Source organism: Scheffersomyces stipitis, chromosome 3, assembly GCF_000209165.1.
Source record: "Scheffersomyces stipitis CBS 6054 chromosome 3, complete sequence".
Lineage (NCBI taxonomy): Eukaryota > Fungi > Ascomycota > Pichiomycetes > Serinales > Debaryomycetaceae > Scheffersomyces > Scheffersomyces stipitis.
In genome coordinates this window covers 143,414-166,861 of record NC_009043.1, presented here as the reverse complement: position 1 = coordinate 166,861, position 23,448 = coordinate 143,414, and the positions used below count along the sequence as shown (strand labels likewise).

General features: G+C 41.0%; 8 protein-coding genes across 8 annotated transcripts; 4 read left to right on the top strand and 4 right to left on the bottom strand. All coding sequences in view use genetic code 12, as the record gives it.

Moving 5' to 3' along the window:
- Positions 1-547: 547 nt before the first annotated feature.
- On the bottom strand, positions 548-3,271 carry PICST_57741 (predicted protein; the record flags this gene model as incomplete). The annotated part of the gene is made up of 1 exon (XM_001383280.1): positions 548-3,271. One exon carries the CDS (start codon positions 3,269-3,271, stop codon positions 548-550), a length of 2,724 nt encoding a protein of 907 aa, XP_001383317.2.
- Positions 3,272-5,108: 1,837 nt separating this feature from the next.
- PICST_30480 (predicted protein) lies at positions 5,109-5,608 on the top strand (the record flags this gene model as incomplete). The annotated part of the gene is made up of 2 exons (XM_001383625.1): positions 5,109-5,497; positions 5,593-5,608. The coding sequence occupies 2 exons, from the start codon at positions 5,109-5,111 to the stop codon at positions 5,606-5,608; spliced, it is 405 nt and encodes a 134-aa protein (XP_001383662.2).
- Positions 5,609-5,775: 167 nt separating this feature from the next.
- Positions 5,776-8,100, bottom strand: PICST_43429 (predicted protein; the record flags this gene model as incomplete). Its single annotated transcript, XM_001383279.1, has 1 exon — positions 5,776-8,100. The coding sequence occupies one exon, from the start codon at positions 8,098-8,100 to the stop codon at positions 5,776-5,778; it is 2,325 nt and encodes a 774-aa protein (XP_001383316.2).
- A 343-nt stretch (positions 8,101-8,443) lies between these two features.
- AZF1 (DNA-binding transcription factor) lies at positions 8,444-9,916 on the bottom strand (the record flags this gene model as incomplete). Its single annotated transcript, XM_001383278.1, has 2 exons — positions 8,444-9,701; positions 9,765-9,916. The coding sequence occupies 2 exons, from the start codon at positions 9,914-9,916 to the stop codon at positions 8,588-8,590; spliced, it is 1,266 nt and encodes a 421-aa protein (XP_001383315.2). The 3' UTR covers positions 8,444-8,587.
- Positions 9,917-13,210: 3,294 nt separating this feature from the next.
- PICST_30477 (predicted protein) lies at positions 13,211-15,049 on the bottom strand (the record flags this gene model as incomplete). The annotated part of the gene is made up of 1 exon (XM_001383277.1): positions 13,211-15,049. One exon carries the CDS (start codon positions 15,047-15,049, stop codon positions 13,211-13,213), a length of 1,839 nt encoding a protein of 612 aa, XP_001383314.2.
- A 698-nt stretch (positions 15,050-15,747) lies between these two features.
- RPC19 (RNA polymerase I and III subunit) lies at positions 15,748-16,310 on the top strand. Its single transcript, XM_001383624.1, has one exon. It carries the CDS (start codon positions 15,761-15,763, stop codon positions 16,118-16,120), a length of 360 nt encoding a protein of 119 aa, XP_001383661.1. The 5' UTR covers positions 15,748-15,760; the 3' UTR covers positions 16,121-16,310.
- A 402-nt stretch (positions 16,311-16,712) lies between these two features.
- On the top strand, positions 16,713-19,245 carry DBP2 (DEAD box RNA helicase). The gene is made up of 3 exons (XM_001383623.1): positions 16,713-16,821; positions 16,849-17,991; positions 18,750-19,245. The coding sequence occupies exons 1-3, from the start codon at positions 16,740-16,742 to the stop codon at positions 19,115-19,117; spliced, it is 1,593 nt and encodes a 530-aa protein (XP_001383660.1). The 5' UTR covers positions 16,713-16,739; the 3' UTR covers positions 19,118-19,245.
- A 1,477-nt stretch (positions 19,246-20,722) lies between these two features.
- CHO2 (phosphatidyl- ethanolamine N-methyltransferase) lies at positions 20,723-23,317 on the top strand (the record flags this gene model as incomplete). The annotated part of the gene is made up of 2 exons (XM_001383622.1): positions 20,723-21,802; positions 21,827-23,317. 2 exons carry the CDS (start codon positions 20,723-20,725, stop codon positions 23,315-23,317), a joined length of 2,571 nt encoding a protein of 856 aa, XP_001383659.2.
- Positions 23,318-23,448: the final 131 nt, after the last annotated feature.

Sequence of the window (23,448 nt, the reverse complement as noted above, 5' to 3'; positions counted from 1 at the left end):
GTGTAGTTAATGTGTAGAGGTGCACATCTTGTGGTGAATGGCTGGTATTAATTTATTGTCTCACACATAGCCAGACGAAATTCTCAGACCACTTCAACGATCTCTGCTGCTTGTATATGAACGCTTGCCATTCGTGGAGAGTTTGCATTAAACTTTTGAAGTCTACGAATCCACAGATTTTGGCTTCTCGGACCACTATGACTCGTGCTATTCTCGGGGAATGAATGCAACTGCATCCGAAGGGCATTTCCATGCGTCTACTATTTTCTATCTCACAGTGGATTTTGACATAGAAAATACGCTGCTCAGTATAATTTCACATTGTTTAAATTACTCTCTACAAGACCCGCCTACTCGGATTTTAATGCCCAAGCGGAATTAAAATCTCTAAATGTAGCCATAATGACTTCACAAGCATGACTTTGTTCTAGTCAGATAGCATAACATATCTACCCTTGTGCTACAAATGGAATTAATTTTTCACTATTTCGCATACACAATGTAACTAAATCATAGACCAAGCATTGTTAAAAAGTACCCAGACTGTCTATGGATAGGTTCCATTTCTGAGACCAAAGTATCCATCAGGGGCATCAAGGGCAGCAGTAAGAAGAGTTTGTTGACCTTCACCACCTTCGATACCAAGGTATGGGACATTGTTACCCCACCAGTAAATGCTCTTATCAACATACTGTACAGCAAAGAAAATAATAATTGCACTGAAAGCAATACCGGCATCCATGGCACCAGAGAAAACAAAATTGTACTTTTCCCACCAAGTAGTGTAATACTTCTTAAGGTACCACATGGAGGCAATAGAAAGGTAGAGGCCACCAGTGTAATAAGTCAAATTGTAAGGAGCATAAATTAACATTCCCCCAATAATCAATGTTGGCTGGAAGTACTTCGTTAATTTTTTTGGACCATACTTCTTAAAGGCTATACATGGGAAAGCCAAAAGGAAGCCAATCAAGAAACAATATTGCATGACAGGGTAGATACCTTCAAACACCTTTTTAGGTCCAATCACACCCCAAAGAATAGAAGCGTTGTAGAAAACAGTTGCGTTAGGACAAGTGAACTTCTGTCTGTTCTCGGGGTCACAGTAGTTGTTGACGCTGGACATGGTAAAGTTCATAACACCCAAACCGATGAACGAAGTAATGAAGACGGAAAGCATTTGACATCTGAACATGGCTCTTGGAGGTATCTTCGCATAGTGACCCATCTTTTGGTCGGAAATGTAATTCTGAGCTTGGCCATTAATGTTATAACCAAAAGCTTTCAAGAAGTTAAGAGCCAAACCGTTACCTGGAAGAGCATAACCAACAATCAATTCGACCAAGACATTAAGACCAAATTGGAAACCAGTAGTAGAGAAAATAGCAGTTAATGGAATTAAGAAACAGAAGTTGATGCCAACGGTGAAGAAAATACCCCAAACTGGAGTCTCAGCTGGATAAAGCTTAACACACAAAATGGCCAACACAATAGAAATCACCAATACAAATACAAATGCCCAGTCTGGAACTTCCTTATAACGAGTCATCATCTTAGTATGTGGATCGTCAAAACCTTCATATGTGGATTTTCTGAAGTTCTTAAGAGCAGTACCCAATCCTTTCAATGCTTTCCACATAGGTTTGTAGTTCATGAAAACTTCGTAAACAATGGCAAATGGGTAAATGGCAAAGAAAGCACCATAGACAACCAAGTTAGCTGCAGAGTAGTATGGTGGTCCAACAGCTTCATATTTCTGTTGATCAAATAAACTTCTCTCGTTAACAATTGCTTTAACATCATATCTGGTACCAATCTGACTGAAAAGAGAAGAGGTGTTAATAGGAATGTATTTGGACCAGTTGTTGTTAGTCCAATAGATAGCAATAATCGTGAAGAAGCCAATAATGCTACCAATGTATTGATTCGCTTGCGAGTAGAAAGGAAAAACCAATGCATAGTTCCAATTTAAAATGTTCCAATCAAATGTTGGAATTGGGTTCAATCCCAAGCCCTTCACACTTCCAGTGATCATTACCAAGTTAAAATTGTTTGGAGCAATCCAAGTCATCCAGTTGAAAGTAGACAAGGCATTGAAAAGATAGGTTGGAATCCAGTTATAAATAAAGGAAAAGAGAAATGCAGCAAAAAAGAAATAGTACCTAGAAATAGTCCAGCCATTAATATTCTCCTTTCTTTCTTTTTGCATTAATGCCTTATTCAAGGCTAATGTAGGCAAGGTTGTTGGCCATATAGATCTGATTGGATAAATTGCAAACTTCCTCATGATACCAGCAAAACCAAACCCTAAGAAGTTAGTCGACAAGATCAAGAGAGTTTGGTAACCGAAGTCGGCCCATTGGTTGTTGTAAAACCTTTCCATCTTTTGAACATGGATGTTATATGAGACATAACTTGTACCAGCAGAAACTGAATAGAAGATTGTTGTTAACATTTGCTCCTTGTGGTTCCATGGACCAGGATTCAAATCGATGGTGCATTTCCAGATTTTGAATTTCCAAGCAGGTAAAATTGTGGCAATCAAGACACCAGAAGGGTAAAGCAACAACTGCACAACAGCGGCACTCAACGTAATTGAAGGTTGTCTTTCAGCGAAAAACTGGTTAATGAAAGCACCGATAGCAGTCCAAATTATACCCAAGATGTAAACTCTTAATGTTTCAACTGGCAAGGTAGGATCATCATAACAATCGGCAACGGCTCTCACTTCGGGGTAAGGAGAGTGGTAAGCAACAAGTGCAGCTTCAAGTCTGATTTGCAAGTTCCAGTTAACGATTTGATAGTAATCATTGTAGCCGCTTTCATTGTCAGCAAGATCAACCAGACCCTTTTCGTCTTCGATGGTATAGTTCAATTTTTCCTTGATACCAGTTTGCCCATCTAAAGAATTTGGGGCCTGTTCAACCAAGTTTTCCCATAATTCGTAATCACGGGACGGAATGTTGACATCATCACTGTGTTCAATGATTGCTTCCTTGATTATCTCAAGAGATTCTTGTTCTGTTAATTTTTCAGTTTTTTCAATCATGAATGAAGCTCCTGGAGGGATGTCATTAAGATCTTCTAAACCCTCGTAGTTCAATCTTTTCAAGATAAAGTACTTCTGACTCGATGTGAACGTTTGGCCAACATGGTTGAGTGACAAGGCAGCTGATTCAACAGCGTGCAAGTCGATTTCATGATCAGCCACGTCCAATCTTGTTGAACGGATACTGATGATGTTTTCCAACTCTACCTTTTCTTTTGACATTTTTGTTGGAGGTGAGATAAACAAATTGAGTAGTTTCCTGGAAACTCGAATCAATTAAATAGTAAGCTTGGAATTTATTCTGCTTGGAATTAATTCTGCTTAGTATGGCTCCAAACAGTGAAGCCTCACAGATTGGAAGCCATAGCTAGCTAAAATGCTATCAAATGGCACTCTTGCTTGATCTTATTCAGGAAATTTTTGAATGATAAGATATGGCTGCTATGAAACAGAACACATGAAAATCAGCCAAGGAAAACCAGTCGCTTTTTGCAATCAATTGTCCGAATAATGCCCTGTTGCATTTTTTTTTTTTTTGCTCCTGCAGTTTCAGAAGTTCATCCATTTTGGTCAATTTTCTAATCTGATTTTTTGTACAGTTTAAAGATTAGACGATATTAACCCCCTAGCTTGGATCATGGAGATCGATTCATTTGTGTTTTAGATCATAACAAAATGGCAAGGCAATTTGAATGTTTTCTGCTCTTCAGCTTCCAGTAGGAACTGATGTCATTTCTTGTGCGTTCCGTTTCTTGACACGGCTCTATAGAATTGTGACATCGCGGTTGTCTAAAATTCTTGGTAAACCATAATTCTTCTTGGTAGACCAAAATTCTTCTTGGAAAAACAAATTATTGGAGCCACTCGTTATCGGCGGCTATTTGCTTCTAGCTATTTGAAAACCGCACAGAATGAAATATGAATGGCTCTGACACTAAGAACTTTTATCGCACACATTGCGTGATTGCCTCATTATTCTATCCAACCAATTACTTATCAATGACGGCCCACCATTATGCTATTCCAAAAAGCGCAGCATGGAACATTGGTAGCATACGTAGAAGCGACTTTGCTGTGGCTTAGGAAAACTGAGCTCTTTCTTACTTTTATTTGATCTTCCCTGCTAACAAATACCAAATTGCGTAATTTCTTAACCGCCCCTCTTCTTCACTTATACTTTTATTACTTTCCTACCGAGATGTAGCCAGGGGAATTTGGGATTTAGAGCTCTCAAATGTCGGTTACATTATCGCCCTTAGCCACATTCGAAATTCTTCTTCAATTAATTGCCACAATATGCTTGGTTTACTGAAAGCTTGTTCTACTTGATAGTAGCCCAGACTTCTCCGCCGAGGGCCCGGACTTCACATACCTGCCAACGCCCACCTTACAATCCCTTACAATCGTACGGCCCTTTGATTTCCTATTTTATCCTCCCCAGCCACCGTAGATTCTAAATCCCCCACAGCAGTTCTACCAACTGGTTCACCAAGAAAAATTATTCTGGGCGGTTTTGTGCCAAGATATTTCAAATGAACCGGAGCCAAAAAGTCGTCACCAGAAAGGCATTTTATCAAATGATTAAGGGAACGAATTCACTGATAGCATACCTAAATAGTGAGAAAGCGTATCTTCATTCAACTCCATATCTTTCAAAAACCATATCTTTCCAATACCCCGTTTCATGATGAGGTCACTTCAGGCTCTAATCTGATAAAATTATTTTTTGCGAATTTTGGAGCCGTTAATGGGAAGCATGAAGAGAGATAATATGAACATTTTTTAAAACATGTATCTGTTAGTTTATGATTAAATGACTTTTACCGATGTCTCTATTGTTGTAATTATGTATAATTCGTTTGTATATGTGATTTATGTCCTTTGGTTGCAAAATAGCTAATTAGATATTCCTGCATGTGATAGTACATGTTTGTGGATATCGCAATGGGTGCAAAATTTCAGTGTAGAAGTTCATCTAGCGGTATGCTATATTTTGCAACCAGAAAGAAGCTGGAATATCAATCCGAATATCAGGTTTATCCTTCTGCTAGAAATAAAAATGTCCATCAAAGTTTCGGTGCCCTTAACAGTCAGCGAAATCCTTACCTTGGACAAGTTCATTAACCACATTGAAGCTACTGCTTTTGGCAACCATTACACAGATGACGACAATCCTCTTATCTGCTGCCCTCCCAGCCTGGCCCAATACAACAAAAGACAACCATGGGAGGAAATGCAATTCCAGTTGCTGGAGTACAATTCCTTGATTGACAAAGGTATCACCATTGTGAAAATGAAGGGAAGCAGAGACACAAGGACTGAGAGGTTTGCTTTCAAATTTAACGGCACAGAAGAAGTTGGTGTTCTTATCAAGTTTGATGACGACGAATACAATCTTATCTTTCCAGATCAAACTGAATATGAGATTATGTCTGGTAGACGTTCTTTGTATGTCATTGATAAAAGTGAAATCTTTGCCTCGAAGTTCCAAAACTCAAGTTTCAATGAGCAGAAAATTTCAACTTCCATGAACATCTCCATAGCTTGGATGATTGCTAGGATGAGAATTCAGGAGCGAAACCTTACCGACAATACTATGAACTTTGAAAATGTCATCTTTTCTGCTTAAGATATGGCTATTTATTTGTGATTTGTATGCGATAAATATTCTAAATTATTATTATTATTACTAATGCACTACTATCCTAAACGAATACAACTTTGAACTACCAATCATCATCCCATGCCTTGGAATCGTCATCTTCAACTGTCAAATCTAACTTTAAAGCAGAGATTGGCTTCTTGGTTGGGGCGCCCAACTTAAGGCCAGAAATTTTACGGCCCGAAACAGGTGCCTCCGTTTTCTTGATGACTCTTGGTTTGGGGGTAGATTTCTTTGGTGCTGCTAGAGGTTCAACAATCGTCTTGGGTGTATCGTCAATGTCATCAAAGCCTCCCCAACCGTCTCCATCATCTACCACAACATCACTCATCCAAGATTGTTGTTTCTTTGATGGTATTCTTGAAGGATTCTCAGCGGTAGGTGTCGCTTCTCTGGTTAAATCGGGCGTGGAATTGTTGAAGTCATGGTTTAATGGGCCCTGCACAGCAGATGGTCCAACAAATTTATTGACCATGCTCCAGCCCAACGAGAGGGCTCCACCACCGTTAGAACTATCATTAGCTTCATTGCTTGTAGTGTTTGAATTTGTCATGGTCGGAGCATATTTACTGAAAAACTCTGCTTCTTCAGCCTCATCATCTGCATCAATGTTTGGCAAGGTGGACGCGTGAGCTTCAACTGAGTCTAAATACAATTGAAAGATTCTTTTGGCTTCCTTACGCACCTTGCTCGAAGTTTTGTCCATCAACGAAATAGCAAGGTGGCCCAAGATCTTTGTGCAAATTTCATCTAAGGAGAACTCATCGATTAGACTCTCAAAACCAGACAATGCAGTCAACTTACTGGGGGTAAATGTGTCTCTCAAAGACTTTGATAATGCTGTTATCAATACATTATTCTTGGAATTCTTGTAAATCTTGCTGGAAATCTTGATGATTAAGATTAACGTGTTGACTCTTATAGATGGCTTAGGATCCATCTGTGACTTCGCCAATACCTTCAATAGGTCTTGGTTAACTTGCTTTACAGAGATTTTATCTATAACAATAGTGATTGATTTCAACGTAGTCTCTCTAATCATGAAATTGGTATCTTGGAAACCGCTGATCAAGTTTAGAAATATTCTCAGTTGGATATCGGATTCGGACAAGAAGGAGGCATACATTGGTAAGTGGGTCAAGAGAACTAATCTGATAGATCTGTCTCCAAGATTGAATGTTTCAAGAATAATTGGTTTTATAGACTTGTTGAAATCAATTTCTGAAAGCTTGGAACCAAATTTCAAGATGTAGTCTAAGAGCAAAGCAAGAGTTTCTTGACGCTGTTGAGTTTCTGCTGGTGACGTGTTTACGGTTGGTTTGACTTTGGACAAAGCGCTAAATTGGCTAATTAATTCTGGCAAGAGCTTATAGTTCAAGAAACCAGAAGGAAAATACCCCTCTGCATGAGTTTCTCCGAAATAACCAGACAATTCAAACTTGATGAACTCCATCTTCTGTTCGTCATTTTGGAACTTGAAGTCCTCCAATTGCTTATTAAGCTTTATGAGGGCGTTGGTGTTGTTGAAAGAACTTGTTTCTTGTTCATACTTATCGATACTACTTCTCAAGTTCAACTTTGAGTTGACCAACTTTCGCAATGGGCCCGCGATTCTGCTTGGAATGACCTTGCTAGATATGTTTCGAGCATCGAATTGAGAGCTAATATCTCTGAAGTCACTAGTGGACAAAACTTGGTAAGCAAACGCACCATACTTGTAAGAGTCAAGTTTAATTGGAAAGCTTCTGACAGCTTCTACTCCATCAGAGTTCACTTCATCTGGAACTACGTTTCTGAAATCCGGTGACGACCCTGAAAGTCTATAGAGAGGTTGGTCTGGGTCAGACTTCAAGTTGGTTAACAATTCAAAACCAAACAACTTCCAATCGCCCAGTGCTGTGACAAAAACAGAACTGGAAATGTTGATATTACCGTGCACACTACTACAGGACATGTTAATAAACAGCAATGCTTGGGCAATGGATTGAAGGCCGCACAATTTCGCATCTTGGGACAATGGCAATTCCGAATCTTGCAAGTAATTAAGCAAAGGGATCACTGGTTCAGTGACGATGTATAAATAAGAATCGTTTTCGATAAAGTCTATCACAGAGAGAATAGCAGGAAATTTGATCAACTTGAGTTTTTTGAATGCATTTCGGGCCAAAGGCTCCCAGCGTCTTTGAATATTCACAGGATCCTTAAGATTGAACTCAAATACGGTCACTGGCGACTGATCACTCTTCGGGTTCAAGCCATTGTACACTGTCCAGATGGAGTTTCTATTCACCAAATTGGAAGTGCTAGTGGGATCCACGATTTTTTCTTTAAGAGTGTACGGAATAGAAGACCCTGTTAAGGAATTCAACGCACTGGAAAGGAAGTTCATTGATTCTCTACAGCTATTGTGGTTATACTAGAAGAAAAAGCTATAAGTTCTGATCGAACCTGTTGGCAAGATCAACAGATGTCGCGTGTGGAAAAAGAAAGGCACGACATCGCGACATTGTCATATCAACAACTCCGTGAGTAGTCGCGTTTATATTTTGAAGGGTCTATTTTTATTCAGTTGTGCTTCTCTGAAATTTATTTGCAATCGATTCAATTGCTAATTTTCCTTAATTATGTCTAATCTCTCTTAATCCTCAATATTTTATCTTGCATAGCCTTGCTTTTTATATTCTCTCAATACTATTTACTTTTCTACATTCTAGCAAACAATTAGTCGTACCTTTACCTCTGATAATACATATAATAACCTTAATAATGAAAATATAAAGAAAGAACAATAAAGAAATAAATGGCATAAGTCATGAACATGAAATGAAATAAACGCGAGGGGCTCTCGCATAATAAAAACTAGTACATCGTAAACATTACCCTTGGTAACCGTTAATAGACCCAGCCAAATGGGGATTCATAAAATCGAGGGAATGTTGCGATTGCGAATACTCCGGTGAACCTTGCTGTTGGTCCTGTTGTCGAGGAAGCGCTTGAAGATTCTGCAGCTGCAGCTGGGGTGACTGGGATTGCAAATTAAACTGGCTATTATCTGGAGAACTGCTAGTTGCACCTCCAGTATCATCTTTGGATAATTTAGCCTTACCTCTGCCACGAATACCCTTATTTGAGTTCTTGTACAAGTCTTTGAAATACATAAGCAAGTCCTTCTCGTCTGGAGGCAAGTTCTCGATCGACAGACCGCTTAACTCAGCCAACTTTTGTGTTAAATGGTTCAAAGTGCTGAGATGGAATCTGTTTTGATGCGACTTCAAATTACCTAATTGAGTGAAAGACTTATCGCAACCATCCAACTTGCATTCGTATGGTTTCAAGTTCTCGTGCGTCAATTTGTGAGCACCCAAGTTTCCCTTCCTGTTGAATTGTCGATTACAGATGTCGCATGTGAACGGCTTTTCACCAGTATGAAGCCTCAAATGTGTTCTCAAATTGCCACCTTGCGTAAACTTCTTGTGGCAGTAGTTGCACTCGAATGGCTTGTAGCCAATATGAGATCTAATGTGAACTTCTAGATGGGTCGACTGAGTAAAGTACTTGAAACAATAAGGACACTGCTGGTTTTTGTGCTTTCTTCTCTTTCCTTTGGATTCTTCATCGTCGCTACCCTCGTCCTCTTTTATCTTGGCCTTGCTAGGCTTGTCCACCCCACCAACAAGGCTGATTGGACGTGGCAAAACACCATTATCCAATTCGCTCTTGTCTCTGGAAAGGGAATAGTCAGGAGCAGCCAAAATGCTTCCGTCGGGAGCTTGTTGAATAGGACTTGTGATACCTTTGTCTCTGGCTTGAATAACCAACATCAACTGGTCAATCTTGGTTGCGCCCAATAAAGGTCTTCCATCTTCAGATTTTACATACTGCTGTGCTGGTACCAAGTTACCTTCGTTACTGCTGCTTTCGATGGGAGACTTCAACGATTGATCCGAGATGGCATCACGGTTGTTAGAATTTCTACGGGGCTTTGACGTTCTTGGTTTGCCCATCTGAGGCGATGTCGCTTGTTGTTGAACTGGGTAATTCTGCTGTAAATACTGCTGTCGCTGTTGCTGCTGTTGCTGTTGTTGTTGCTGCTGCTGTTGTTGTTGTTGTTGTTGCTGCTGCTGTTGTTGTTGATATGGCAATTGTGCTGGTTGTGAGTTTGTATAGTAGTTAGATTGTTGCTGTGCTGGTAGCTGATTCCTCATTGTTATTCCAGGCAGCAAAGTGTTACCAAAGTTCATTGAGCCTTGAGCTGGGTTTGCGTACGTTTGGAATTGAAGATTTTGGTTCGCCTGAACCTGACTCTGGTTGGGGTTCTGGTTCTGGAGAGACACATTTTGGTAGTTTTGGAATATGCGCTGCGATGGAATAGGCGGCTGGGGCAACAAGTGCTGGTTAGGCAGTTGCATTTCTTGCTGTTGTGGAGGAATCTGACCTTGACGAGTGTTCATATTTATGGTGTAGCCAGTAGGAGAAGTCTTTGGCAGTTGTGGTTCATCGTTGTACTTAGCAGAGGATCGAGAAGACATGGACGAAGTTGGTGAAAGATGGCCCTTGTGGTTACCTGGTACATTCAAGTTAGCATTGTTGCCAGGACTCGTTCTTGCTTCCACGTTACTGCTACGATTATCCTTCATATCTTTGCTACGAGATCCTACGGAAAATTTGTTGTGGTCGAAGATATCTTCACGCAACGTCGTACCACCCATTGAAGCGCCACTGTTGTCTGTACCAATGGAAATCCTTGAGTTGGGGTTTTTGTCACTGGCACCATCGCTGGGGATTCTCTGATTACGCAAGTTTTGCAGATCGCTGATGATCTTCAAGATCGAGTCACGGCGCTGTTCGTTGCTCATGTTACTCAAATCTATGCTGCCATTGGAAATCATGCCCGCTATGAAATCACTCAAACTGCCATTGAAACCTCCAATGGAACCATAGCCTGCCATAGACTGGCTGCTAACATTATTGCCGTTGTTGCTGTTATCGTTCCAGATCGACATGTCTAGCGAGCCAAACTTGGATCTGGCTCCAGCGGGGGTCTTGGGATCCTGTTGCTGTTGTTGTTGCTGCTGGTTCCAGGCCAAGATGTTACCTAAGCTCTCTTTGCTTAGGAGATTTTCGATGTCTTCTAGCGATATCACTTCTGGCATTCCCTGAGAAAGCGAGGGAAATATCGACAACAGCCTTCCTCTCATGGGTACCTCTACGGAGGCCCCACTTGAGTTTGAGTTGTTGCTGTTGTTGCTGCCCGAAGGAATAGCCGAGCTGGAAACGGCATTGGCACTACTATTACTATTGTTGTTGTTATTGTTACTGTTACCACTCGTGTTTACGTTAAGGTTTAGGTTGTTATTGTTACCGGTACTGTGATTGGATTGGTTATGACTTGATGAGTTGTTGGAGATAGAAGCTGTTCCGCCAGCAGAATTGTAGCCCTTATTTGTTGTGGCAGATCCACCACCCTCGCTGATGGAGTTTCGGGCCGAGCCCGGGATCTGGATCAACGAGCTGAAAATGCTGTTTGATCTTGATGAGTACGGATTTGAGACGTTGAGCGTCAGCTGGCTTGAACCACCTGGAGCCATTCCGCCATCGTAAGGGTGCAGAGACGAGATGGGAGGCGGTAGGAAGATGCTATCTCCACGGGGTCTGATGGGTATCTGAGAGTCGCGATGGTTTAGATAGTAGCTGGGATAGGAGGAAGAGTCTAGATGGGATTGTTGGGACTGAGACGGTGGTAATTGAGATGCCGAGTGCTGGTTACGATTCATTTGATTATCATGACTTTGATTCTGGTTTTCATTTTGGTTTTGAATTTGGTTTTGGTTCTGGTTTTGGTTCGCGTTTTGGTTCTGCGACCGCATGGTCCTACCAGTGAGGGTATAGGCACCCGATGATGAGGTCTGGTAGTTGTTCAACAACGAGGAGATGGAGTCCTGGCGGCCGGGATTGAAGAGAAAGTTCGACTGAGCCAACGAGTTGCGTGCAGCTGAGGGGTCCGCGGATTCAGAAGTATGGCTTGATGAGGAGTGGGAAAGTGCAGAGCCTGGAATTGGGCCGGAGCCTGAAGCTGAGCCGGAGGCTGGGGTTCGCTGGTGGAGTCGGGACGAGGAGGACGACACGGCAGACTTGCCCATGGCGAGGAGACTGGGATGTTGAGTAGCGCAGCTCTGGGATAAGAAGCTGGAATGGGAAACGAGTACAGCTTCCACTGGGTTTCACCTCCAGAAAAAAGATGCTTGATAGTGGGATGCTATCGGAAGTGCGACTATGTGACTCTGGGTTCGGTGAATGGATGGTGAATGGAGGCTACGACGGTGATATAGGAGAGTGTAGCCCTAGCACAAAAATATAGGGTGTGTGGGTTGTATTGAATGTATAGGAAGTATAGTAAATTGGATAAGTTACTTTGTTCTACTCTTATTCTTGTACTTGGTCTTTGTTATTGCTCATGATCTAGTGATGGATTATGTCATTCACGAATTTCAGGCACGAGATGTGTGCGAGTGTTTGTGGACCAAGAATGGGGTTGAGAGGTGCGGTGCTAGCGAGAGATGTACTGGGACGCTAGCCTGGCTGCTGGAGAGTATGAGGTCTATATGGAGCTACAGAGAGGATGGCGGCACTGTAGAAGGTGTAGTGATTGTTAAAACGAAAATACAGCTCCACAGCTTTCCCACTAAAAGAAATAGCCCATCTGCTATCCACCAGTTCTACAAGCCGCGAGTTTTGCCAGTGTCCCATTATTATTCACTGCTATTTCATGACGGCGACGTCATCCGAGCGGAGAGATAAAAGCCTGCTCCATACGTAATACCTGCTGCTGCCATGGGCTTAGACTTAGCCGGCACTGTAGGAACTCTACAATATGGCAATCGGTACGACAATAAGATGGCCGTACATGACTACTGATAATATCTACTGATTATGTACTCTATCTGTACCATCTATCTTGTACTTCTTTGTCTGCTTGTCTGCTTTCCGCTTGTCTGTACAAGCACTGAGTCGCTTCAAAGTCTCTCCCTGCCTGAAGTCATGAGTCTTGCAGAGGAATTCACCCGCACGGTCTGAATATTGGAAAAGAGCACAGAAACATCCCTTCTTTATTCCTTTCAGTAGGCAATTCGCAAGGATCTCGTATCCTACGATTCTCCACGCCTTCGCAGACTATACTCTATTTCCTCGTCGTTGACCCTGAAACTCATTTCCGTCGCTGCCAGTTCAATTCCTATTCTTCTATAGTATCTTACATCTTCATCCATCTACGTTTTCTCTCACGTGATCCCTCCTCCAGCCATCATCTCATACGCTTCTACTGTCATCTACTATTCGACATAATACTGTCATTTTGACACCATATTGTGGTTACGTCTATAAGCCTACGTCGTCCCCGTGCCCAAACAGGAAGAAGTCATTGTTCCCTGTATCAATTCCCACGTCCAGCCATCCTCACAAAGCTGTATGCAGTGTGACTACTCTGTGACGTAATCCCATAGTTACCATCCGTTGGATGTCGTGCGAAGCACCTCGACGTTCTCCAACATGCCGTGGAGACACTGGCCAAGGTTTTCCATGGCCTGGATATCTTGCGAGTTCTTCACGTAGAATGATGGCTTGATGTTGGGATCTCCCTGCACGTAGATAACAGAATGGAGTCTATCTAAGAAGTGTAGTGCCAATTTGAGAAACCGGCCGAATTTTCTTGCATTCACCGCCAAATTGGAGAAGTCACTGATGAGTAGAGATAACATCAAGTTCTTGATCAAGTTGGACATCTCCACCTTGGTCATATTGTCTACTTTGTGTAGCTCAAGTCTGCTGTAGTACTGTCTAAACCTGGCTTCCACCGTATTCTCGGTTATCAAATTGTTCTTCTCGCCAATTTCCTCGCTTGCGAGTCTAGAAAGATCCGATTTTAACTTTTCAATTTCTTCTTCGGCAAACTTTAATTTCTGATTTGTGGGAGTTGACGTTTCTTGTTCTTCCACTTGTGGTTTGGGATGACACATTTGACGGTTGTCTTGACCGGTGGATTTCTGATTGGCCCTTTCATACCGGATTTCGTTGGAAAGTTCATTGTAGTTGTTCTGTAAATTGTCTACCTGTTTGGTCAAATTGTAGTTCTTAGCCTTTAGGGCCAGATTTTCGTTCTTTAATATCTGCAACTCTGGATCAACACTTACTTTTTGATCCTGAAAGTCTATCGAGTCAAGCGTAATATCTATGAGATCTAACTTCTCGGGCACAATCTTGGAATTCTCGATCTTAGAAATTTGTTCTCTCAACGACATGTTTTCTTCTTTCATCTTTTCTGCTTCCTCCTTCAACTTTTTGATCTCTTCCTCTAAATTGCGGACCTTTTCTGATCCCAAGTTTTCGTTTAATTCAGGTTGGATGTCTATCATCGTTGATTGAAACTTCGAATTGATCTCATCCTGTGAATGTGGTGGAGTTGTACGTGGTGTATCGTGATCTATATCTTCATTATTGTCCTGCTCTATATCCTTCTGGGGTCCAAAACTGCCATTTTGATCGATGCGACGAGCTCTGCGTTCAGTATTAGCAACCAATGGAGTGTGCAAGCTGAGGTTGTCTTCTTCATCGGAAGATTCATTGTTTGCTGGTGAATTTGTGCGACTTCTAAGAGGTGTCTTGAATAGATTGTTCGTCTCTTGTTGTCTGTCAATTCCATTAATTGTCTTGTTCTCTACTATGTCTTCCAAATATTGTATGATTTGGCCGCCAAAGGGACTGTCCATTAGTTTCAGCCACGCAGCAAGGAGCTCCTCAAAAGTATACTTATGCTTGTTGGTACTGTCTATCTTACCTGCATTGAGAGAATTCACTAGGTCATTAATGGTTTGTTCTCCATTCTGAGACTCGTCGATATCGGGCAATATCGAGTCCTTGGTGAACTTGTGCCAGTTTGAATCGAACTTTTGTTTGGCAATAAGTGGAGTAGAATGAGAAGAGAAAAGCGACGACATGTTATTAGAACCTGCTCTATCTTTCAGGGTTGGCTTAACGTTATTGTCGATTACTGCAAATCCACGACTTCTGGAAGGTGACTTTGATCTAATGTTGCTTTTATTCTGTGGACTTTTCTGTGGACCTTTCTCTTTGGTATTTGTAAACTTCTTCACTTGTTCAGGATCTGGAATCTCATCTTCGATATCCTTGTCGATGACTTTCGCCAACTGAAGCAACTTGGACGTATCGTTGCTTCCTTGTAGTGTATTCCCGCGCTGTTCATCCGTGGTCGTGAAGTCAGACTCGCTATCTTGTGAAAGATGGTAATATGATTCTGAAAGTGGTTGAGAAATGTCTTCTACCATTGTTAGATTCAGCTTAGATTTATATCTGATCCAAGAGCGCAAACTTAAGAGAAGATCCAGCTTCTTTGGTTTGGTTCAGGCGACTGTTTTAGGAATGAGAAAAGATGAGAAGAGGTGAATTGGTGAAGTAACAGAAGCCGGTGAGACCTGAAAAGTACAATATGTTGGTCATATTGCATTTGTAAACAACGCGAAAAGAATTATTGCGCGCTACCATGAGACTAAGGACATAGTAGCCATTCAGAAAGTCATCTTGGGATAACTTAATAATTACTCTAATTTAAATGTTACTACTTTCTATATTTGCCTTCTTTGGAATATTAGTAGAGGCATTTTTGCAGTATTAATCATCCTATCTTGGTTATCCAGTCTAAGTTGGCTCTTCCTAAAGAGCAGGGATAATACAGTAAGATAAAAAGAGGACAATTTCGAAGGAAAAACAAAATGAGTTGTATAATCACCATTAGCTGAAGTATTTCATTCTATTCACTGTCATAACTTTCGATTTAATTCCTCTGGCTGGTAATAATCGTCTTCCCTTTATGATTCCATCTTAATTGTATGAAGTTGCAAATTTCGGTTTGTGCACGCCTGAAAAATCAAGATGAGTTCTCAAAATTTTTGAATATCAAACTCACCAAAATCTCGTAATCAACTCAACTAACCACTACACACAAACAAACAATGGCTGAAGTTGGCGAGGATATCCATATGGCCGATGAACAGGTCGAACAGCAGGAACAAGAATATGACTTGAACAAGATCAAGTTGTTGCCTGGAGCCTCAGAAGATGGTACTGCTGCTTCTTTCCAGATCCTTGAAGAAGACCATACTTTGGGAAATGCCTTGCGTTACATGATAATGAAGAACCCAGAGGTCGAATTCTGTGGTTATTCCATTCCTCATCCTTCAGAAAACAAGTTGAACATTAGAATCCAGACCTACGGAAACATAACTGCAGTGGAAGCCTTGCATCAAGGTTTGGACAACTTGGCTGAGTTGTGCACTGTCATTGGTGATAAGTTCGAAGAGAAGATCAGCGCCGGTGGCTACAAGAACACCGAACCATAGGCTGATTCCTAAACCGGGGTATGTCTTGAAAGCTGTAACTTCAGTATACCTCTAAGACATCTTTTCATATAGAGAGATGTCTATGTACCATACCACCAAAAGTGCTACAGCTACTTGGAAGTACTTATATATGTCTCTTTGCATATCAGTTCTGCTGATCATTCATTCTATAATAGAAATGTACCATACGAAATGCTTGTAAGAATGTAGAGTGAAAAGAGTAACCACTGCTGCTAGTATGGGAATAGTGCCATTATGGCTTTGAAGGACTTATAAGTACCACTTGAAAAGACTAACCACTTCCGTTTCTGAATTCAGTGCATTACTTTCCCAATTGCGGAAAATGTTCTCTCGTTCTCTCATATAGATATACATATAAACGACTAACTACTACAACTTTCCACCTCAATAATAGTCTATAGGTGTAGAGATCTTACATATACGCACAACCGTTACACTTTCTTTCCTATCCAGGCAGTCTATCTCATCTCGCTTTTTTCCTTAAAAAATTTTTCCCAGAATTTTTTTATTTTCATATATAAGCAGAGAGTATCCCTCTTTTTTTTGTAGCAGCGTTAGCAAGCTTTTTTTCTTTACAACTATACAAAAGTCTGCAAAAATGAACAACTACAACAACGGTGACTACAAAGGTGGCAGAGAACAACACTTCGGTGGAAACAACAACTACAACCGCGGTTATGGTGGACAGCAAAGAGGTGGTTTCAGAGGTGGAAACGGTGGATTCGGTGGAAACCGTTACAACGAGAGAGTTGAACTCACCACCCCAGACTGGGACTTGGAATCGTTGCCAAAGTTCGAAAAGAACTTCTACACTGAACACCCAGATGTTGCTGCCCGTAGTGACAAAGACATTGCTGCCTTCAGAAACGAACACCAGATGAGCTGTTTGGGCTCAGACATTCCTCATCCCATCACTACTTTCGATGAGGCTGGATTCCCAGAATACGTGTTGAACGAAGTCAAGGCACAGGGTTTCCCTTCTCCAACTGCCATTCAATGTCAGGGTTGGCCCATGGCTCTTTCTGGTAGAGACATGGTGGGTATTGCTGCTACTGGTTCGGGTAAGACCTTATCGTACTGTTTGCCTGCTATTGTCCACATCAACGCTCAGCCCTTGTTGAGCCCTGGTGATGGTCCTGTTGTGTTGGTTTTGGCTCCTACCAGAGAATTGGCTGTTCAGATTCAGCAAGAATGCTCCAAGTTCGGATCTTCTTCCAGAATCAGAAACACCTGTGTCTATGGTGGTGCACCAAAGGGTCAACAGATCAGAGACTTGGCCAGAGGTGTTGAAATTGTCATTGCCACTCCAGGTAGATTGATCGATATGTTGGAAATGGGTAAGACCAACTTGAAGAGAGTAACCTATTTGGTTTTGGATGAAGCCGACAGAATGTTGGATATGGGTTTCGAACCTCAAATCAGAAAGATTGTCGACCAGATCAGACCAGACCGTCAAACCTTGATGTGGTCCGCCACTTGGCCAAAGGAAGTTCAAAACTTGGCTAGAGACTACTTGCAAGACCCTATCCAAGTCAGAATTGGTTCCTTAGAATTGGCTGCCTCTCATACTATCACCCAAGTTGTTGAAGTTATTTCGGAATACGAAAAGCGTGACAGATTGGTAAAGCACTTGGAAACCGCTACCACCGAGAAGGAGTCCAAGGTGTTGATCTTCGCCTCCACCAAGAAGACTTGTGATGAAGTCACTTCGTACTTGAGAGCTGACGGATGGCCCGCATTGGCTATCCACGGTGACAAGCAACAGAGTGAAAGAGACTGGGTCTTGAGAGAATTCAAGACCGGTAAATCCCCTATCATGGTGGCTACTGATGTTGCTGCCAGAGGTATTGGTATGTTTTAATGATTTTACGATTACTAACGACTATTTATTTAGGTGTTCTTGGAGTTTGGAAAGCAAATTGTCTTTATGAGAGTCGCAGAGACTTAATGACTTAGACTTTTTTTCATAAGCAAGGGGCCACGAAAAGAAATGAACAATATGGAGCATATTGCATACCGTTGAACAAACGATTTGACGATGAATGCAACAACAAAAAAACATAGAGGTGATAGGAAAATGCCGGCCATTTTCCATCTTCCTCAAAGAACAAACGGAAAGAGAGCAGAATTTATTTCATATTTGGAAAAGCATGTTCACATTGATCTATAATATTAATCTCGATAGGCAAACGATTTTATTTTCAGAAGAATTCTTGAAGTAGAGTGATTATTGGTTTGGAACATATTTGAGCCTTTAAGGTTTCAACCAACATACGCAAGAAGTAAGGAATCTTTTGAATGGATAGCCTAGGAAATTCAGATGTACTAGTACCGGAAGACTGCGAAGGCTTCTAGTATTAATGTTTCTTGAGACCAATTAATGTTATATATAAATGCTTTTCTAGTATGATTCTAATAGATGAAATCTCTCTTGTCAATTTTGTCATTGTATTTTGCCTTATTGTATTTTGCCTCGCCGCTAGGGATGTCATTTTTGACCCCAATGACCAGCAGCGCTTTGTAGAACTCCCTGAGAATATCTCAAATTAAGCAGATAGATCGTATTGTAATTTTGTTCGTGTGAACTCTATACTAACAACTCATTTAGATGTCAAGGGTATCAATTTCGTTATCAACTTCGACATGCCAGGTAACATTGAAGATTACGTCCACAGAATCGGTAGAACCGGAAGAGGTGGTGCCACTGGTACTGCTGTTTCTTTCTTCACCGATGGTAACAACAAGCTTGGTGGTGATTTGTGCAAAATCATGAGAGAAGCTAAGCAAACCATTCCTCCAGAATTACAGAGATTCGACAGAAAGAGTTTCGGTGCCCACATTAGATACGGTGGTGGACGTGGTGGTCGTGGTGGCTACGGCCGTGGACGTGGTGGTTACGGTGGACGTGGTGGTTATGGTCAAAGAAACTACCAAACTGGATCCAACCAGGCTCCTTTGTCCAACCGTCGTTTTTAAGCAGCTGTCCATATAAGGCAGTCGCTGTTAGGGCTTCATTCGTGTATCTTAGAATTTATAGAGTATTTTCCTAGCATTGCTAGATCCATTGCATTTCTTATCTAGTTTTATTATATTTATTTGTTGCAGCCATTTGTAATTATTCGAAGTTTTGACGTATGTAGAGGTTGCATTACCTGCAGATTGTGCACATCAGTCGTAGTGATAATGTAGAAGGGAATCACTGAAAGACTAGAAGATGGGGGTATATTAGTAAATGTGACCAGTAGTTGAATCAAAGATGTATACTCGATTGAATTTCTAGAAATTGAACAAAAAATCGGTAAAAAGTGCCAAATAAAATTGATTTTGAGAAGATTTTACAAGGCGAAGAAATAATCTTATAATTCTTCCAAAATACTGAAAAATCTGCCATTCATTTTTTTCGTTTCAGTATTTTTAAATCAGAGAACTACACGCTTACCTTGCCGAACAATTACCAAGGAAGAACTACATCTCAGTTTCTATTTGGATCTCTCTATTCGGCTCTCTTTATTCAGATCCCGTTCTATGCCACTGCCCCTATCAATCGTCTAGCTCACGTGATCGACCCAACGCTTTTCACAGGCGATTGTGTAAAAAGTGCATGTGAATTTCTTGCCCCTAACGCTTATAGCCTTAGCAGCCAACAAAAAGTGATAGTAATCGTGTGCTATTTACTTTTATTGGATGAAAAATTCTGGACGAGTCCCGAAGTTTAGGCTTTGAATGTCACGATACCGAAAGTTTCAATTCTTTCTTCTTATTTCTTCTTCTTTTCTGATAACGAAAGTTTTTGTTGCTAACACTAGCTAATTATACGCTACTGCTAAATACTTGATATCGCTGCTGCTTATCAACCGGCACCAACTCTTGCATTTGTGGAGTCATCTTCTAGTACACGTTAGAATCTACTCTACTTCTTCGATCTGATCTCTGTCTTCAACGACTGATTCTGATCTCCCATTTCTTAACCAGACGCTTTCGCACTAGATTGTTCTATTGTCTAATAGATATAGTCTAGATTGTGTTACAGATTGTTTTCCCCATAGTCCCGTCTACACTCGTATCTTGTGGTTCGTGCTAGCTATCGTGACTGTCTGTTTCAAAGACAATTTTGATTCTTCTTTCTAGTGGCTCTTCTAGCACTTTGGAAAGACCAGCATTGCCACTACCTACTCACTACTATTTGATCGTGTCTTCACAGTCTTGTCTAAGGTAGGTTATTCCCGCATCCGCATTTTCACCACTGAGTCTCACCCGTCTTCTACCCCAGACTGCATTCCAGTACTCGTGTGATAATCTACTTACTTCGGTAGCAGTCTGACCTAAACGTTAACTGTTACACATCAGAGTACACATCTGCTTGCTGCTATATATATTTTCGTATATATCGTCCAGCCGTGATTCAGACTCAAACTAAGTTTCTATTCGAATAGTTAACTTTTCGTACCAGTGCTTCTATTCCGATCGACTCCACAGTTTTTTCAGTGAGTCACCCATCACTCCTAGATCTGATTACCTTATATATCTATCTTTATGTCTAGCGCCACCACGCAAGTCAACTCGTCTGCTTCAGAGTTCAGCATGGCCACCAAAACAAAGACAGCCAGCTCCGCTAAGGTTGGCCCCAAAGGTATCACCTTTTCGGGAGACACCTTTGTCGTTCCCGAAACCCACGATATGGTGAAAACTCTTTTCGATCCTACAGTGAGAAAATCGAATCTTGAGTTTATCATCTTGGCCTGTTTGTTTCTGAACCTCTTGGTCTTCTGGCTTGTTCCGGAAAACAGTCTCCGCATCCCCATTTTCATCGGCTTCTACATCTTCTGGCGTTTGTCGTACAATTTCGGAATTGGCTACTTATTGCACAACCAATCCAAATATAACAGATTGGTAGAATGGTCTCGTAATCTTCGTCTTTTCGACGCCAAGTCGAACTCAGCCTTATCTAAATTCATCATTGCTGAAATCAAATCGCAAAGAGGTGCCGAATATGACATCGACAGCTATCCAATAGAATTCAACACCTGGTTGGTTTTCAGAAAGTTTGTAGATTTGGTGCTTATGCTGGATTTCGTCACCTTCATCTGTGTGGTCTGGACTTGTGCCATCAATAACAACAACGAATTCCTTCATGACCAGAAGATCTGGTTGGTTAACACTAGATTAGTCGTAGGTTTTGGTCTTATCGTTTTTAACTTCTGGGTCAAAGTAAATGCCCACAATACCATTAAAGATTATGCTTGGTATTGGGGAGACTTCTTCTTCCGCCAAATCAACAATGAAGAGTTGATCTTTGATGGTGTATTCGAAATGGTGCCTCATCCAATGTACTCTGTCGGTTATATCGGCTATTACGGCTTTGCCTTAATTGCCAAATCTTACACCGTCTTGGTAATTGCCATTTTCGGCCACTTCTTACAAATGATTTTCTTGCATTACATTGAAAATCCTCACATTGACAAGATTTACGGACCTTCCAAAAACCAAATCAACCTTTTCAAATTATTGAAGTTGAGAGATTTGAAGAACTTTGACAACTTGAAACCTTTGGTTGGCTTGTACAATTTCAACTACCTCAGAGGCTCCGATGTCATGAACTTGATATTAGTGGGTACTTATGCTTTTGTTCTCCCAATCTTCGCTTCTTCTGCTGGTAACCGTGTATTTTCCGTAGGCTCCTTCAAGTTCGATTTTGTTTTCTTTTTAGCTGTTGGAATAAAGTTATTGGAATCATTTTCGATCAACACTCTTTTGACTTTACAGAGCCATTCCAAGTTCTTCACGAAGTGGTATTTGTCAAACGACATTCCTTTGGAAAAATCTTTGAACAACTGGGCTGTTATTTACAACTCATTGATCAACTTGACGTATGCCTCCTTGTTTGGTTTAAACTTTTACCAGTATTTGCAAGGATTTACTTCTGAGCTATTGTTCAGTCAATGGCTCTACTTGAGAGTATTTGTAGGTTTGCTTCTTATTTTCACCCAATCTTGGATCAACTCTTCCATCATCGATCTGATTGGCTATTTCGGCTGGTTTTACGGAGACTTCTTTATTCCAAAGTCTTACAGTTCTATGCAACACTTGACCAAGGCTGGTGTATATCGTTACTTGAACAACCCAGAACAAATTTTTGGTGTTTGTGGCGTCATGGGTGTGTTTATTATGGTTCCATCTGTCGAAAATCTTGTCTGCTGTTTCTTGTGGGTTGCCAACAACTTTGTGAGAATCAATTTTATTGAAAGGTGGCACATGATCAAGGTGTATGGTGAACAAGAAGTTTTGCAAGATTCGGGTGTAACTAAGACATTCAAGAAGCACTTGATTCCAGAAGTGATTCTGAGAAGATTGAGTAATGACACGGAAAACAACCAGAATATTAGAAGAAGAAAGAGCTCTTCTTTCACCATCACTGACTCATTGGATAACTTTATCAAGGAATTGAAGACGTCAAAGACCAAGTTGTCAAAGCAAAAGTTGATCGAATTGTCACAGAGTTTGTCATTCGAGAACTCAGATTATAAGTTAAATGTAAGTGGATTACAAGCCACCACCGAAAAGGATAGTGAATACTTGCCAAACTACGTTGATGTTGGATCTCCAATCGAAGTGCAATGGACTTCACCCAAGGAAACCCACTCTGAACGTGATTGGATTGGATTATACAGAATTATCCAAACTTCTTACTCAAGAAATAAGACCTTACTTTCTTCTTCAGGTCGTTGGACTTTCTGTAAGGAATCCAGCGGTAAGTTCACTTTTGCTGGAAACAAATTATTCTGGGAAGAGGGGGTCTATGAATTCAGATACCATTTGAATGGTCTGCATGATGTTGCTTACATCAGTGAACCATTTGAAGTGAGAATTCCAAGTGTTTCTGTTCCGTTGGATGACCTGAAGTCAGATGAGTTAGCTAAAGATTTGCAAGTCAAATTTTTCAGCAAGTTGTTGAACACGCGATCTGTGGACGATTCAATTTCAGAAGCGGCCAGCGAATCTGACAACGTATTGGAAGTTTACAAGTTGTTGAGTAAGATCATTTCCCAAGCTACCAATGTGCTGATTGGTCCAAAGGTGTTCCTCCAACACGATGCACCAAACACAGTAGCTACACTCTCTAGCAAGATCATCCACATCAAGAAAGTTTTGGAGGAATTGTCCAATATCCAGAACTAGTTCTTGCATTGTGCTATTTTCTTTCTACATTCATTTGCACTACAGCTTGAGATTCTACTCCATTGTAATTAGTATGGTTTTGAGGTACTAAAAGTCCTATATATGCATATATAAAACTATAGAAGGAAATT